This window comes from Limulus polyphemus, unplaced genomic scaffold (assembly GCF_000517525.1).
Source record: "Limulus polyphemus unplaced genomic scaffold, Limulus_polyphemus-2.1.2 Scaffold186, whole genome shotgun sequence".
In the NCBI taxonomy this organism is placed as follows: Eukaryota; Metazoa; Arthropoda; class Merostomata; order Xiphosura; family Limulidae; genus Limulus; species Limulus polyphemus.
The window spans coordinates 490,151-504,596 of record NW_013665796.1 but is presented as its reverse complement, the minus strand read 5'-3'; the positions used below and the strand labels follow the sequence as shown (position 1 = coordinate 504,596).

At 33.0% G+C, this 14,446-nt stretch overlaps 1 protein-coding gene across 1 annotated transcript in view; it reads left to right on the top strand.

Moving 5' to 3' along the window:
• The first annotated feature begins 6,956 nt into the window (after positions 1-6,956).
• LOC106478171 (pre-mRNA-splicing factor ATP-dependent RNA helicase PRP16-like) overlaps positions 6,957-14,446 on the top strand; it is a 51,837-nt gene continuing 44,347 nt past the window's right edge. The window contains 4 exon segments of the mRNA XM_022381696.1: positions 6,957-7,018; positions 11,023-11,340; positions 13,759-13,940; positions 14,262-14,402. Coding sequence (XP_022237404.1) covers positions 6,966-7,018; positions 11,023-11,340; positions 13,759-13,940; positions 14,262-14,402 — 694 coding nt within the window. The 5' untranslated portion in view covers positions 6,957-6,965.

Sequence of the window (14,446 nt, the reverse complement as noted above, 5' to 3'; positions counted from 1 at the left end):
AAGGTGCCAACACCAGCCCAAAAGGTAGAGCAAGGAATAGGAAAACTTGACCTCTGTGAACAAAATTAAAGTAATGACTGAAGACTGGTGATATAGGAACATGAAGGAATGCATCCAAGACATTGAACTTTGTCATCCAGAGCCCTGGAGTGAGCATCCACTGAAGTGTGAGGAAAGAAGCCATGGTGAACCAAGGGAGATTGATGATGAAGTGGATGAGATTTGATGGGCCAATGATAGGATGCCAATTCCCAATCTTCTTTGGAACAAGAATAACAAAAAAAAACAGGAATTAAACCATGGAGTAATGTGACTGACAGGTTACATAGCACCCTTGTGCAGAAGATTTCAAACCACTTCCAATACACACTGGCATAAAATGGAATCCTATGGAAGAGAGTGGAAAGTGGAGATAATGGAGGAGGAGCTAAGAAACGAAGGGAGAGTTTTTCTGATAACACTTTATGGAGCCAGGAATCTGTGGTGAATGGGTACCACAGATGAACAAACCTGGCCAACCAAGTTTTGACAGTGCTAGAACTGATGGAATAGGCACCGATGCCCTTATTGTCAGGGAATGCATTGATGAGCAATATGGCAGCTTGCCAATGAATCTCGGGAAGGAAACGCCAGGAAAGGGGGAAGGCAGGAGACATAGCAGGCCACATGATAGATTCCAACTCGAGGTGAACCAAGGCCAAGATCTCCTCAGTAGGCACAGTGGTAGGAAGCACGACTGAAGTCATTGTGGTGATATTGAAAAAAGCTTCTAGTGTGGTATTATTTGTGCACAATAAACCCATGGAAGACTGTGTCTTTGTGTTAAGAGAAACACATTATACACTGTGTTAACTCAAAGATCTTAATTTGATATTTACAGTAAATATACAGTTTTAGTTGAAATATTTTTGTTATATTTTCTCTTTTGTATAAGTGTTTGTTAAATGTTTACTGAGGTAATAAGCTGTGCAATTTTGTTACTTGTTTGTTTGTTTTTAATTAAAAAAACATTTGCTGGTTGTTTACAAATTCTACAACATCATTGTTAAAACTTGTTTTGTTTATTTTGACTATTTTCAGGTGTTGATGAAAGTTAATAAAATATTGTGTGATTTTGTTTAAGTAATTTTATATGCTAAGGTTCTCATAGCTTTCTAATATATAACTTGAATCTTTTGACACAATTCATATGAAATGTTGTACTTTATGATGTTTTACTGTTGTACTTTTTTATACACTGACTAATCACTTTATTTTTGTCTCACCAAATAGCAAGTGAGACCAACTAACTTTCACCACACAAATAGTATGAACTCAAAAGAGGGTTAATCTTTTTAATGAGAATTCAGTGGCATGTTGCTGCAGGTGTGATCTGTGACACCATGGGTCGTTTAGCACTTATTACCTGGTTATATATTAAAAAGCAAAATGCTGCTGCATTATGGTTATGGCTGGAGAGTTAAAAATAACCTTTACAAAGATAACTATATATTCATACAGTAAGACTGTTCAATGATGTAGAGCCAAGGAACATCATAGAGTCCTTCACTTTTGTCCATGGTAGCTGAAAAGCATAGCATTTAAGTATTATCATTCTAGAGAAACATGATCATCTCAGTGTGGAGCATCATCCTCAGATAGAGCACAATCAATGATGGAGGAATTATTTGGATGGACAGTATACAGGACCTTTTTTTGAATGTGATTAACCTCATTACCTCATTTGTTGAGAAGTAGGGTCTTCATTTGGATTACAGGTGCTAACAGATTATGATGGCGAATTCAACACTTAGTTTTATCCCAAAGATGCTTAACTTAATAGAGATTTGATTATTTTACTGAAAATGATGTCAATCATTGTTTGAAACTAAATTTAGGATATTGTGACTGCTCTTAATCTCTTGCTATTATCCTCATAGAACCTTTAACCATCATGATGTAAATGTGGTATTTGAGGTTAAATGCTGCCAGAAGAATGTTTAGGAACACTGTGGAAGTCATACAATATTCTAGTGGAATCAAGGGCCCAGTCTCTGCCATGGGAACATTCCCTACACTACTCCCAACAGTTTGTAATGCTATTACAATATAAGCAGGGTCAGGTGTCTTTTCTTATTTTATCTTACTCTACCATCAGTACAGGAAATGATGAATTGTAACTCATTATGCCACGTTACATACTTCTAGTCATTCACTGCCCATAGCTTGTTTCCACTTTTAAACACTACTGTATCCAAGATGAGCTAAGTGACTCAGCTGTAAATCTGAGGCCTTTCAATGTCGAAAAATCGGTTTTCCATACCTGCAGTGAGCAGAGCATAGATAGTCTATTGTGTAGCTTTATGCTAAACAACAAACACACCAGTACTAGTTTTCTTGTGAACCTTTATGTTATAACTGCGATAATAAAGTAAATAAATTCACCACTTTTCTTTGTCGCCATTACCAAAATGAATAAGTGAATAAAATACTGGAGCAGCTCTTAACTTTTTTCATAAAAATGTATCACCTTACCTCTGTGGCATTAAACTATACATAGAGAGTTGCATTACTACAATATACCAGAACTCCTTGTATTCACATCTGACAATATTATTACGATTGATTATTCACATCAACACCAATTTACCTCTTAACCACTTTATAATCCGGACTTTAAACAAATGCTTCCACACACTTATTTAAACTAAAAGGGGTGATAGTAAAGTCCTTATTACTGGTTTTCATGACATCGTTCTCCAACAATAGAACACTCTCTTTCATAATTTAAACTGAATACTTTTCTGTCTATTGACAAGATAACTATTCTAAGTTTAAAGCAAAACTCTTTAACATTTATTGTGGACATCTGATCACTCAAGTTCACAGAGAAATATCAAATTTATAGCAGTGGCTTTACTTCAAACATGCTCATGTCAGATCTTTATAAATTACAATGTAACAGGACTCTTCCATTGTATCATCTGAAATCACCTGTAATTTGTTTGCTTAAAATAAAAAGAGTATGAGATTTAGGGTGTGTAATATAACAGTAAATTACTTATTTTATAATAATTTTTCACTTCAGTTTGAGTCAGATTAGTGTATTTTACATTACAGGCAGCATCTAAGAATAACACAGTTTCTTTCAGTGATGGAGAAAGATGAGAAAATTAATGAATTATGAGCAACAAGGATACATTTGTTTGCTGAATCAAAAACTTAGTATAGGGGAACATTTATAGATATATATGTTCTCTACCATCCTTATGTTATTGGGCAAATAAACCAAGTTCTGGATGTTTAGCACCCAGACTCTGTGGAAAGATCAGGGAGAATTAGCTGAGTTAGCTGGTAAGGCTTATGTTGTTTATGACTTAAAAATTTTGTAAATAATTAAGACACAAGTTTGCATAAATAGAGGACCGTTTTTCTTCTATAAGATGGTTGTATTACTAGGAACTACTCATTTTATGCTCAACTGCGGGAAAAGGTGAAAATATTGTTTGATGTTATGGTGGTAATGACTGAGTGCTATGATTTTCATGCAGTTGTTCAGCATGTAATTAGCTTCTTCCCGGTAAATCAGACGTGCAAAGGTAATAAATATACAATAATACTCTTGCTTTTTAAGGTGGGGGGTAAGTTAGAATGAGTTGGGAGTTTTCTCCTTTATATATGGTTATGTGGAATAGTCATTAACCTAGGTAATATAGGGATTGTGGGATACCACACTTGGACAGTGGCCTGAATTGCAAGTATACTATTTCATTATTCTTTTTTTGGTCCTTGTTCAATGCATGGCTTGGTATTTAAGGATATTGGTTTGGAATCTGAGGGTCGCAGGTTTGAATATGCTTCACCAAACATGTGCACCCTTTCAGCCGTAGAGGTGTTATAATGTGATGGTCAGTATTCATTGGTAAAGGGTAGCCCAAGAGTTGGCAGAGGGTGGTGTTCACTAGTTATATTTCCTCTAATCTCTCAATGCTAACTTAGGGACGACTAGTGCAGATAGCCCTTCATTTGGCTTTGTATGAAATTCAAAACGAACCAAGCCTTTTCTGATGCAGATGTATTTGGAAGCCATTTCTCCAGCAGCCAGGTGCAGTTATTCTTTGAATATGAAGGCTAGCCAATGAGTCAAAGACACACATTTGCACTTTATTTATTGTATTAATAACGATTTTTGTTGATCCCTACAATTGTGCATTCGTATTTCCTTTGCTGTCCACGTTTAAAATGTTACTCTGCATAATATTTCCAGAACCTGCGTTTTGCGGATACTAGATTCTAACTGTTGAACATCCGTGTACCTCAATACTCCAGAGCTCAACTGAATCTTATTTTGCCGCAAAAATGGATTTTAGACTGTTTTTAAAAATTTATTACAACTGTTTTTAAATGCATAATAAAGGAAGTTAGCATTTATATACGTAAAATGTATTTCATGTTTTTGATTGCTGGATTCTAGGTATTTTCATGAAGGACAAGAATTTGTCCATATCTGAATAATCATAACAATTCTAACGAAAACAGTAATAACGGCATAATTACTGGAATGAACAGATTTAGGCTCTTTGGGTATGTCCTAAGAGTAAACTGTTACACAGAGGACATCTTACAATACAGTGGCTGAAATACCTTCCTTTTCTTCAGAGATAAATTTAACAGAGCCAGTGTACATTTTTGAATTACTTGTTATTAAATTTATTGGGATGTTCATAAAATAAGCAATATTAACATAATAATATTAATATATTGTTTTTGCAAAGAGAAATTATGTGTATAGATTACCTTGTACTGCAGCCAGTAGGTGGTGGTATATTATTTGTTTCGTCCAGTTTGATCTTTCTGAGATTTTCTCCTAGTTTATCCTTTCTTTATTTTATGCATAGAAACTGGTCAAAGTTTTATTAGGTAATACAAAAGCATTATATAAGTACTTAGTATCGTTCTTTTCACATCAAAGGTATTAGCAAGATACAAAAATCACTGTTACTCAGAAGTGGTAACTACATATGCACTATAGCTGAAGAATGTGAGAATCAGATTTTTGACCTTCAGTGCTCTGTCAAACTTTGGCCCTATACATGATGTGACTGATTTTGTTTGTTTGTTTTCGGATATTCGCGAAAACTATATATGCTATCTTTCCCTAATTTTGAACTGATAGATTAGACAGACTGTGCGTCAATAGCACTAACCGACAATATTTTGCTGCTCTGGGCTGACTAAATAGTGAGATATAACGCATCCAAAGTGCAGAGGGCGATTTTTTGTAGTCATGAGTTGCAAACATGTCCACCCTTTCTGCCATGGGAACATTATTATGTGATTGTCAATCCCACTATTCGTTGGTAAAGAGTAGCCAAGAGTTGATGGTTTCTGCGGGCAATGACAATACCGAAGTCAGTTCATAATACGTAGTTTAATATTAAAACACAAAAAGTTGATAAGAGAAATAAATTAACTCGATCTTAACATTATAGTAACGTTTCATAAGTTATTTTATGTTATTTTATTTTTCTTATAGTTTTAGTTTAAAGGATGGGACAGCCTAGATCAGTGGATGGACCAATAGGTTCCTTGTTGTCTATAAACATCATGTTATGTTGAAATTTTAAAATGGAAAATATAGCTTACAACAATATAACATGCATTGTGTACGAGAACATATTTTCTATATTTATCTGTTTCATGTCTTCTGCAGTTTCGAAATAAATAAATATATTCTTAAAATATAATAATTCGAAGGAGACTAAACACATCTATAATAATAATAATATTCTAATAATTAAATGGTATACACCAGAGGGCCATGTTAACTATAATAGCGTGAGCGAGTTTTTGATATAGTAGATAACAAAAACTCCCGTGACGGCTAACTTTATTTATACTACAGCATTGAAAACAATTTGAGTAAGTAATAATAAGAATTGTTTTGATAATGTTTTGCTAGAGTTCCATTGAACTTGTATTTGAGTATAGAGCTTTAATTTGAGGTTTAAATAACTTCATAAGCCTAACATTATTAGGACACAATATCATGAATACGCCTGATGTGAGACACGGTATGGATGAGTGGATTATAAATTATAATAACATAGTTGTTTTAATTTTCGTCAAGGGGTGTTATTTTTACAGTATCATTGTTATTTATATATATAAAAACACTTGAGTATATTTTTACTTCTCTGTCCAACTGTTTCCAGGAAATTGCTATTACTAAGCGCAACTTTTGTAGAATGAATTATACTATTTCTAGATGTGTGGCACAGATACAGTAATAGTGATAGCACGGTATCTCTGGATCAAATAGTGATATGTGCATTTAATTATTTTTATATTATACATGAGACATTATTGTAATGAATAATTTTTTCTTTATTAAGAATAATCTACATGTTAATACTATTACTAAAATTTTAAGAAAAGTATTTATTTGAAATTTTATATGTGAAACAAAATTTACAGTTTAAAAATGCTGGGTCTGCACTTTTACAACAATACATCTAAACTTCAAAGAGCTTTTAATTCAATAATATAATCTTGAAACAACACATGAACTTCTAATTTAACAAGATAATCTTGGCATAACCTTCAATAATATCTGCTTGACATAAGAAGTTAGGAAAAAGAACTAAAAAGAAAAAAATAACTTAATCACAAAATTTAGTTTGATAATACAACACTTAGAAACTGCTTAATTGTAACAACACTTCAAACTGTGTTTCAAGCAATATCCAGTATATTCTCTATATTCTTGAACATCTGGCATCTCAGTCTTCAGTTGTCTTTTGGTTGCTATGGGACAAGATCATGCTTCAACATTGTACAGTTATTAGCTATGGACAAAATATGTGATCAACATATTTACATGCTAGCTATTGTGACATAAACCTCAGTGCCTCATAGTGTGTTATTTTGTCTCACTGTGAAAATAGTATTACTCTATTAACTATAACAAGGTATGAGCCAGCTTTATGCATAAACAAACTGAAGAGGAAGTCCAACTAAATGATAGAGGAAAAAGTATGTAAGTATAACCATAATAATAATTAACAAAAATGAAAGAATACCACCTCATACCACTAAGATGCTTCTGTGAAGGCATGGTATAATGGGACTCTGCGATGCTAAGTAAGTTGCAAAATGCATTACTGTCAACAGTTGAGAGGGGCATTAAATCCTTAGCAATGAATGTGACAATAGCCTCTGGGATGGCTTGTTGTTGACCTGAATCTGAAGGTTGCCATTTCGTTGTAGGATTTTGTTGCTTGCATATAAAGGAAAGTAATCCAGGTCGGTTAACTTGCTCTTACTGGCCTGTTTTTTTTAGGCTTTCATAAACATCAGTATGTTTCCTCTGAAAAAAAAAAACAATCTGAGTTTTTGAAAATAGAGCATTGAATAACATTATAACAAGTCTGACAATCAATCTATCATCATTACAGGGAAGCCTGAAATTAATATCCAAAATAATATGATGGATTGATGGTAAATGATATTTTATTGCATCAATCTAAATAATCTTCATGGATAACAAAAAATAATTGTTTACTGGAAAAAAAATATCATTACCTGCAGATGCTTATGCTAATTTGATGTAGTCTTTCCTGTAGCAGAAATTGATATTGAACAGTGTTTATATTTTGCCTTATAACTGTGCAAAGTACTTCTGTCGGAAGAATTAAAATGTTGAAAAACTGGTGTCTTGGTGGCTGCAATTTGAAAATACATCAGTTTTTTACAATATTAACTTAAGATTACCACTTATCCTTTAGCCTAGAGTGCACCAGAATTAAACTATAAACTAGCCTCCAATCTGGAGATGCACTTATCTTGGGCTAGGAATGAATAATTACTTTTTAATTCACCACACCTGCTCCTCTAAGATTAGTGATCCAGGGCTGAGGGGCATTGAATTAATGGGTAATGTATTGATTGATGTCTGAAGATCTTTTGTTTGTGTGCAGGTAATTGGGAAGCTGTGAAAAACCACTTCTAAAATGTTACTGCCAGAAATGCATTTTTTGAAGTAGAAAGACATCTAAAATTTTAAACGTGATCATATTGTAATCACAGATTATGATTACAATTCATTACGATACTAGGCCTTACAAGTTTCTGATTATGATTATGACTACTTTGAAAATGTAATCGATTATGATTACTGATGACCCCATGTCTGGTTATGTCATATCATTGTTCAGATTTTCACTTTTAGACTTGCAATGTTTGGAGTCCCTTATCTCTTTGTGGGTTTCTGACCCTAATACTTTGGTTTCCTTTTCCCAGCCTCAGTTTTCCCACATTTGTCTCACCTGTCTGCTCTTCTTTATACCTTGTCCTCCATAGACATGTCTGAGGCTATTCATTACTCTGCAAAGGGTTTTTTTGATGGAGACTCGGAATCTCGTTTTCCACCTTAGCACACCTCTCCTTTTCTCCCCTGGCATTGCAAGCATAGTTGATCTGTCGTTGTGATCTTTTGGGTTGGCATGTCCTTTTCACTTGGGTTCATTTGACTTTCTCCTTATTGCATGATTTGCACATGACACCTTTTCTATGTCAGGAGGTTTTTGGGGCATTCCTATAACTTTTTGAAGTCCAGGGTTTTGACTCAACCTGGCTGCATATCTCCCTCTCTTCCTTGGCCTCCCATTTATCCCAAAACCCTCCTGTACTTGTTTCTGTGTCTTGCCCTCCTCCTTCCTCTTCCTCGTCAGTTACAGTTTCTCATATTTCTGAATTGTGGTGTCAGTACTTGGGACACCATTTTTGGGGCTACCTACAGTCTCTGTGAATACATTGTGGGTTTGGGACCTGTGGGGGCCAGGATTATCAACTTCCAATACCTACATACTTCCGATCCCATTTATAGCTATTACTCGACTGCCAGGGTTTCTTCCTTTGCCCATCTAAGCATTGGTCTGATTTTTTCGTGCTTGCTCCAGTCTTGTATACCCTACTTAATTGCCCTTGGCAATATTTGTCTCATGACACTCAGCACCTATGTCAATGCACCTTCTATCCTAGTACTTTATATATGCAACTTATTCAGATAATGTTGTCACTTTTTCTTGACAAGGTGTCATTAACGGGTTTCTCAGTATTACGATCATTTAGAGATACTTTGACCATTATCAGTGTTATCTATTGATTTTCATAATAGTAATTTATAATGAATATATAAAAAATAAAAACAAATAAATGAATAAAAAATGTTCCTTTTTTTATTCTGATTGGCAAGCCTATTTATGGTATGAATTTTTGAATTAATATTTCCAGCACGGAGGCAAATCATGCCTCTCCTATCCCACCTGTGATATCTAGCATCACACAACCATCTTCTAGGTCCTTCTATTATTTCCAACCTTCTTGTAACACAATTTCTCATAGGTGAAGAGTATACCTGGCTCAGAAGTGGTTTGGTTCTCCCTTGGGGGTGTTGCCTTCCCTTTATTTGCATTCCCCTTGGTCTTTCTACAGGCACTTTCTAAAGGGGGATCATCTTCTCACCAGATCCTCTGCTAACTTATTGTGGGATTCTATCTATTTATGAGACAAGGTAAGATAATGTATTAGAAGTTTACATTTTTCTAGACTGAAAATGTATTTCCATTAGATACTTACCTCTTCTTACATTTCCCTCCTGTCCTCCCACTTTTAGTGTTGGTTTTGTTTGTACTACCCAATCTCAAAGTGATTTTTGGGTTGCATGGAAGAGAGAGAACGTTGGTGATGATAGTTGTGTCACACTCATATTGGTGGAGGGTTGCTGCATGATCATTTATATGATAGCATGCATATGTATCATATGAATACATGTGAGGACAAGTGGTATTATCAAGGCTAGTTGCGAGCAAATATTTGTGCATATAGAGGGCAGTATAAATTGAGAAAAGCTATTTGTAAGTGGCAGTATCTATTAGAAATACATTTTCAGTTTAGGAAAATGTTAACTTTCCTATATAAGGGTTGTATTATTGAAAGTATTGAGTTTGATGTTAGAATACTGAGTAACAAAAGGCAGCAATATATGCTGAATTTTTGATGCTTGGGCATTTTTATTAATGTTTTAATGAAAAGGTGTGTTTGTTCATATATAGAGCAATATAACTAAACATCATAAATATCATAAAGGATATCCAAATTGACATAGTTCTGCAAAGATTTCTGATTTTTGATTGCCAGTCAACAAATACATATCTGCAAATAGGCTCTTGGTTATCAATACATAGATATTTGGCACTGAAAGCTTCTACGAATTTTACGTAATTCTACATTGCACAGAAAAGTTTGCATGATTGGTTCACCATCAAAGCACTGTTAAAGTATTGAAAATGACATAAGGTGTACTGTTTAGCTATTAACTTGATAGATGCTGTTGGAATATCTGCAAGTAAATGCTTTGAAGTAAAAAAAAAGTTCTTTAGATATGAGATAAACATGTGCAACATTATTCAAACACTGTACAAGCTGTTAATATACTAAAGCAGTGTTTCATATTGATGATGACATACAGTGTGAATGAAATACAAGAGAAAAACTAGTTTTAACACATCCTATTTTGGGTAAGGTGGTAAAATTAATCAGTGTTTTTCAATAGAAATTAGTACACTTATTTATATTTTCTGTAGATTAAGTTTAATTCAAAATACAACCAAAAATCAAAATAATTGTGTAACTTTTAATTGAATAATAAATTGTATTTAAACAGAATTTAATTTTGTAAGTGAAAAATTGTACATTTTGTGCTTGTGCCATTTATTATTGATCTGACTTTTTGAAGCACAGATATAACTGATGTAGAATTTATTTATATTTGTTTTAGCAATAAATTTTTCATGTGTAACTGTTGTTCTAAATGTGTCAAAATTGTATTCGTATTTTAATTTATATCTTTCAATTTTTGTGTATCATGCAAATTCTAAACCTAGAATGTGAATTTACATTATGTTGCTGTTTTGTTTTAATTCTTATTCAAGCTTATAGATTTGTTTCCTAGAATTAAATTAACCATGACTCCTTTTACAGTCAAATATCTATATATGAGATGAACCTTGATCATCAATCCATTCATCGTTTAGAAGGTATTCAGGAAGAAGTTGGAGGATTAGTAATTAAAAAACCAAAATCACAAGCGGGTGAAAATGTTGTATTTAAACCACCACATCCTAAAAAATCTCTTCTTGGTCTGGATGTCCTGGCAGCTCAAAAGAGAAAAGAAAAAGAATTCAATGAAGTAGAAGAAATGAAACGCTCAAAAGTTTCATCATATCAGAATGACTGGGATGAAGATGAAGATGTTGAAGAGGATGATGATAAACATTCTAAAGAAAAAACTCATGCAAGGTAAGGTATTGAATAAAATATGTTTTGTACTCAATTTGAATGAACAAATTTATGGATAACTTAATCTTGAAAGAGTACATCAACAAGAAACCTATTTTGAAAAAAAAAGGAACATGGCTAAAGTGCTAGAAACAATTTCTACTAATGTATTTATTGCTGAAGGTTTTTTTAAATTATGTTTTCAGAAGTCTCTTAGTACTGTGAAAATTTCTGGTGATTCTAAGATTGTCACTGTAATAACTATTTTCAAAAAAGATAAGCATGGAGAGATCTCCTTTCTGAGTTTAGGAAGGGTTTAGAATTGGTTTTCAGAAGTTATGTAGAAAATCATTTGGAAATTTGGCAGTTAAGTAACCCTAGAACTCCATCAGCTTCTAAAATATATTTTTCTAAACTGTTTTAGAAGCTAAATTGCTTTTGGGTCAATTACTTTGTCAATTACAGGATTCCTTGTAACATGTGAGCCACATAAAAAAAATTAGCAAAAATACCATTAGTATTGCATTAAATCCCACCATTTATTCTAGCATGTCCCTTATGTATTTTATGTAGAAATTTAGTTAGTTTTTGCACTGAGTGTTGTAGAAGGAAAAAAAAATTCCTCATTATGGTGCAATATGTGGATTCCAACAGTAGTGAACAGTATAAAAACATGACAGTAGTTTAAGATTTAATGGTTATTAATGTTGTTTTGGGAAAGGATTTTCTTGTCCAATTAATTTGTCAGAGATTTTGTTTCATTGTGCCTTCACCTTTGTTGGTGAATATATTTCACTTGTTGTGTACTTTGAATTTCAGAAAGCGTTTGATAAGGTGCCTCACAAGAGATTGATTTGTGAGTTGGATCCGTATGAGATTGGTGAAAAAGTTAAGAAATGGGTAAAACATTTGCTTGGTGGTAATGGTCATTTTTTCCAACCAGAAGGTGACTAATGTGTCCATCTGTTTCAAAACCTCTTATTCAATGTTTTTTTAAGTTTTGATAGCTATTTGAAGAGTTTATAAATCAAAACATGGAAATGAGTTTTAAAATTGAAAATTATAAAGTTGTGTACTTAGTGCATGGATATTTTAAAAAGGATTTGCTTATATGTTTTGAGAGTATTAGTATTTTTTTAAAAAAGAATAATTTAATTGTGAAAAGGGCAGGTTATTGATTCTTTTGTTGGAATATATGAACAAAAAGGTTTTTATAGTTTTTAACAGAGCCTTGTGAAGCCTCATTTGGAGGACTGTGTGCAGATTTGATTATTTTATTACAGAAAGAGTTCAGAGACCGGTATAAGTCATTTAAGTTATGAGGAGTAGCATAGAATTTTGAATTTGTCTTAACTGGAGCTTTAAAAAAAATGAGGATGGAGCTTTTGATACTATTTTTTTAAATTTTAGGGATCTAATGAATCTGTATTTTGGTTGTTGGAATTATTAAATGAAAAAGTCAAGGGTATTAGGTTTAAGATTTTGGAAGTTTAGATGCAGACTATATTTTGGGTAAGGTTATAAGTTTGTGGAATGGATTACCTGATAATATTGTTTGTGCATTGAGTTGACAATTTTTTAAAGTTTTTATTACATATGTATACACACACAGCATTGGCACATTGCACAATAAAATTTGATTTATCATAAGTGGGACACTGCCCTAGAAAAAGACTACGAGTTTTAGTGGTGCACAGTTATTGGGAGTCCTCCTTTTAATAAATTAAATTTCATTGTGAAGTATGTCAACATTGTGTGTGCATTTTTGATCTTTTACCTGCACATATGCACATTCTATTTAATATAATTACATATACATCTATGTGAGTGAAAAGTATGTTGGATTAAAAAATAAAAAGGAGAGGTAACCTCAACAGACTGTGTGGACTTCCATCAACTTTCCTTTAAGTTATGACTTTATTGTCTTGTGCTGTCTTTTATTTTATTGTATGTGTATTTTGTGTTAGATAGGTAGATGTATGTGAAATGAAAAAAAAGGATTTTATTGTTTGTGTATTTCTTGACAAATCTGCATAGAATTTTTTTAAATTCCACTCACTCCTTTGTATTTTATGTGTTACACTATTTTATTACCTAGGTTTTAGCCTTTTATTTTTGATTTATAAATTATAATATAAAACTTGGGAACAAATGAATTGGAAAATAAAAACAATAGCGAGTTAGATTTTAAGTTGCAATTTTTTAATAAGTGTCATTCTAAAGCTATATCAAAATTCATAGCTCATTGTGAAAGAACTTGATAGCAGAGATTCTAAAATTAAAATTATTGCATAAAACTTCAACACCTCAAACAGTGTATTTGTAAATAATTTTGTTGTGACCTCAGAAGTTAAAATGCGTACTCCACAAACAATCTGTAAACACTTGCATTATTTTAGTCATGTAAAAGAGAAGAACCTCATATACCGTTTTTAATAGGCACTACCGAGGATCAAGAGTAGAGACACCCTCTTATACAGGTGGTGTCAGCAATGAATTTAAGGAGCGACTGTATGAGCGACAAGACAGAGATCGGGAACGTGGAGTCTATGCTTCTAGTTCTAAATCCAAAGACAAAGAAAGAACGAAGGAGAGAGATTATAGAAGAAGTAAAGACAAAAGTAAATGCTCTACACTAAATAATTCTGTAGAAATTGTGAACCTATGGCATGGTTTGAAGCCAAGAACATTTATTATCTTACTGTTTAAGCAGTTTTCATTTTATTCAGTAGTAAACACAGTGCACGTATGATATAATTACCTTATGAACATATTTTAAGATTAAGTAAATGCATTCAAGTATATTGAAGCATGACTGTCTTTGGCCATAATAACAATATTAGTTATAATTTATTGCATATATAGATGTAATAAAGTATGCTACTTATGATTGATTGTTCATGCTATATAAATATTATATAATACCATATATGCAATTCTAGGTTCTCGTCGAAGTGAAAGAAGTAGGGACAGAGACAAATCAGAACGATATTCTGAATATTCAAGCAGGCGTTCCCACAAAGACTGGGAAGAGACACCACGGCGAAGAGAGGAACCTTCAACACCACAAATCAGGCCAAAAGGTAAATGGCTGTTTTATAAACACGTGAATTATATATAAATGAAA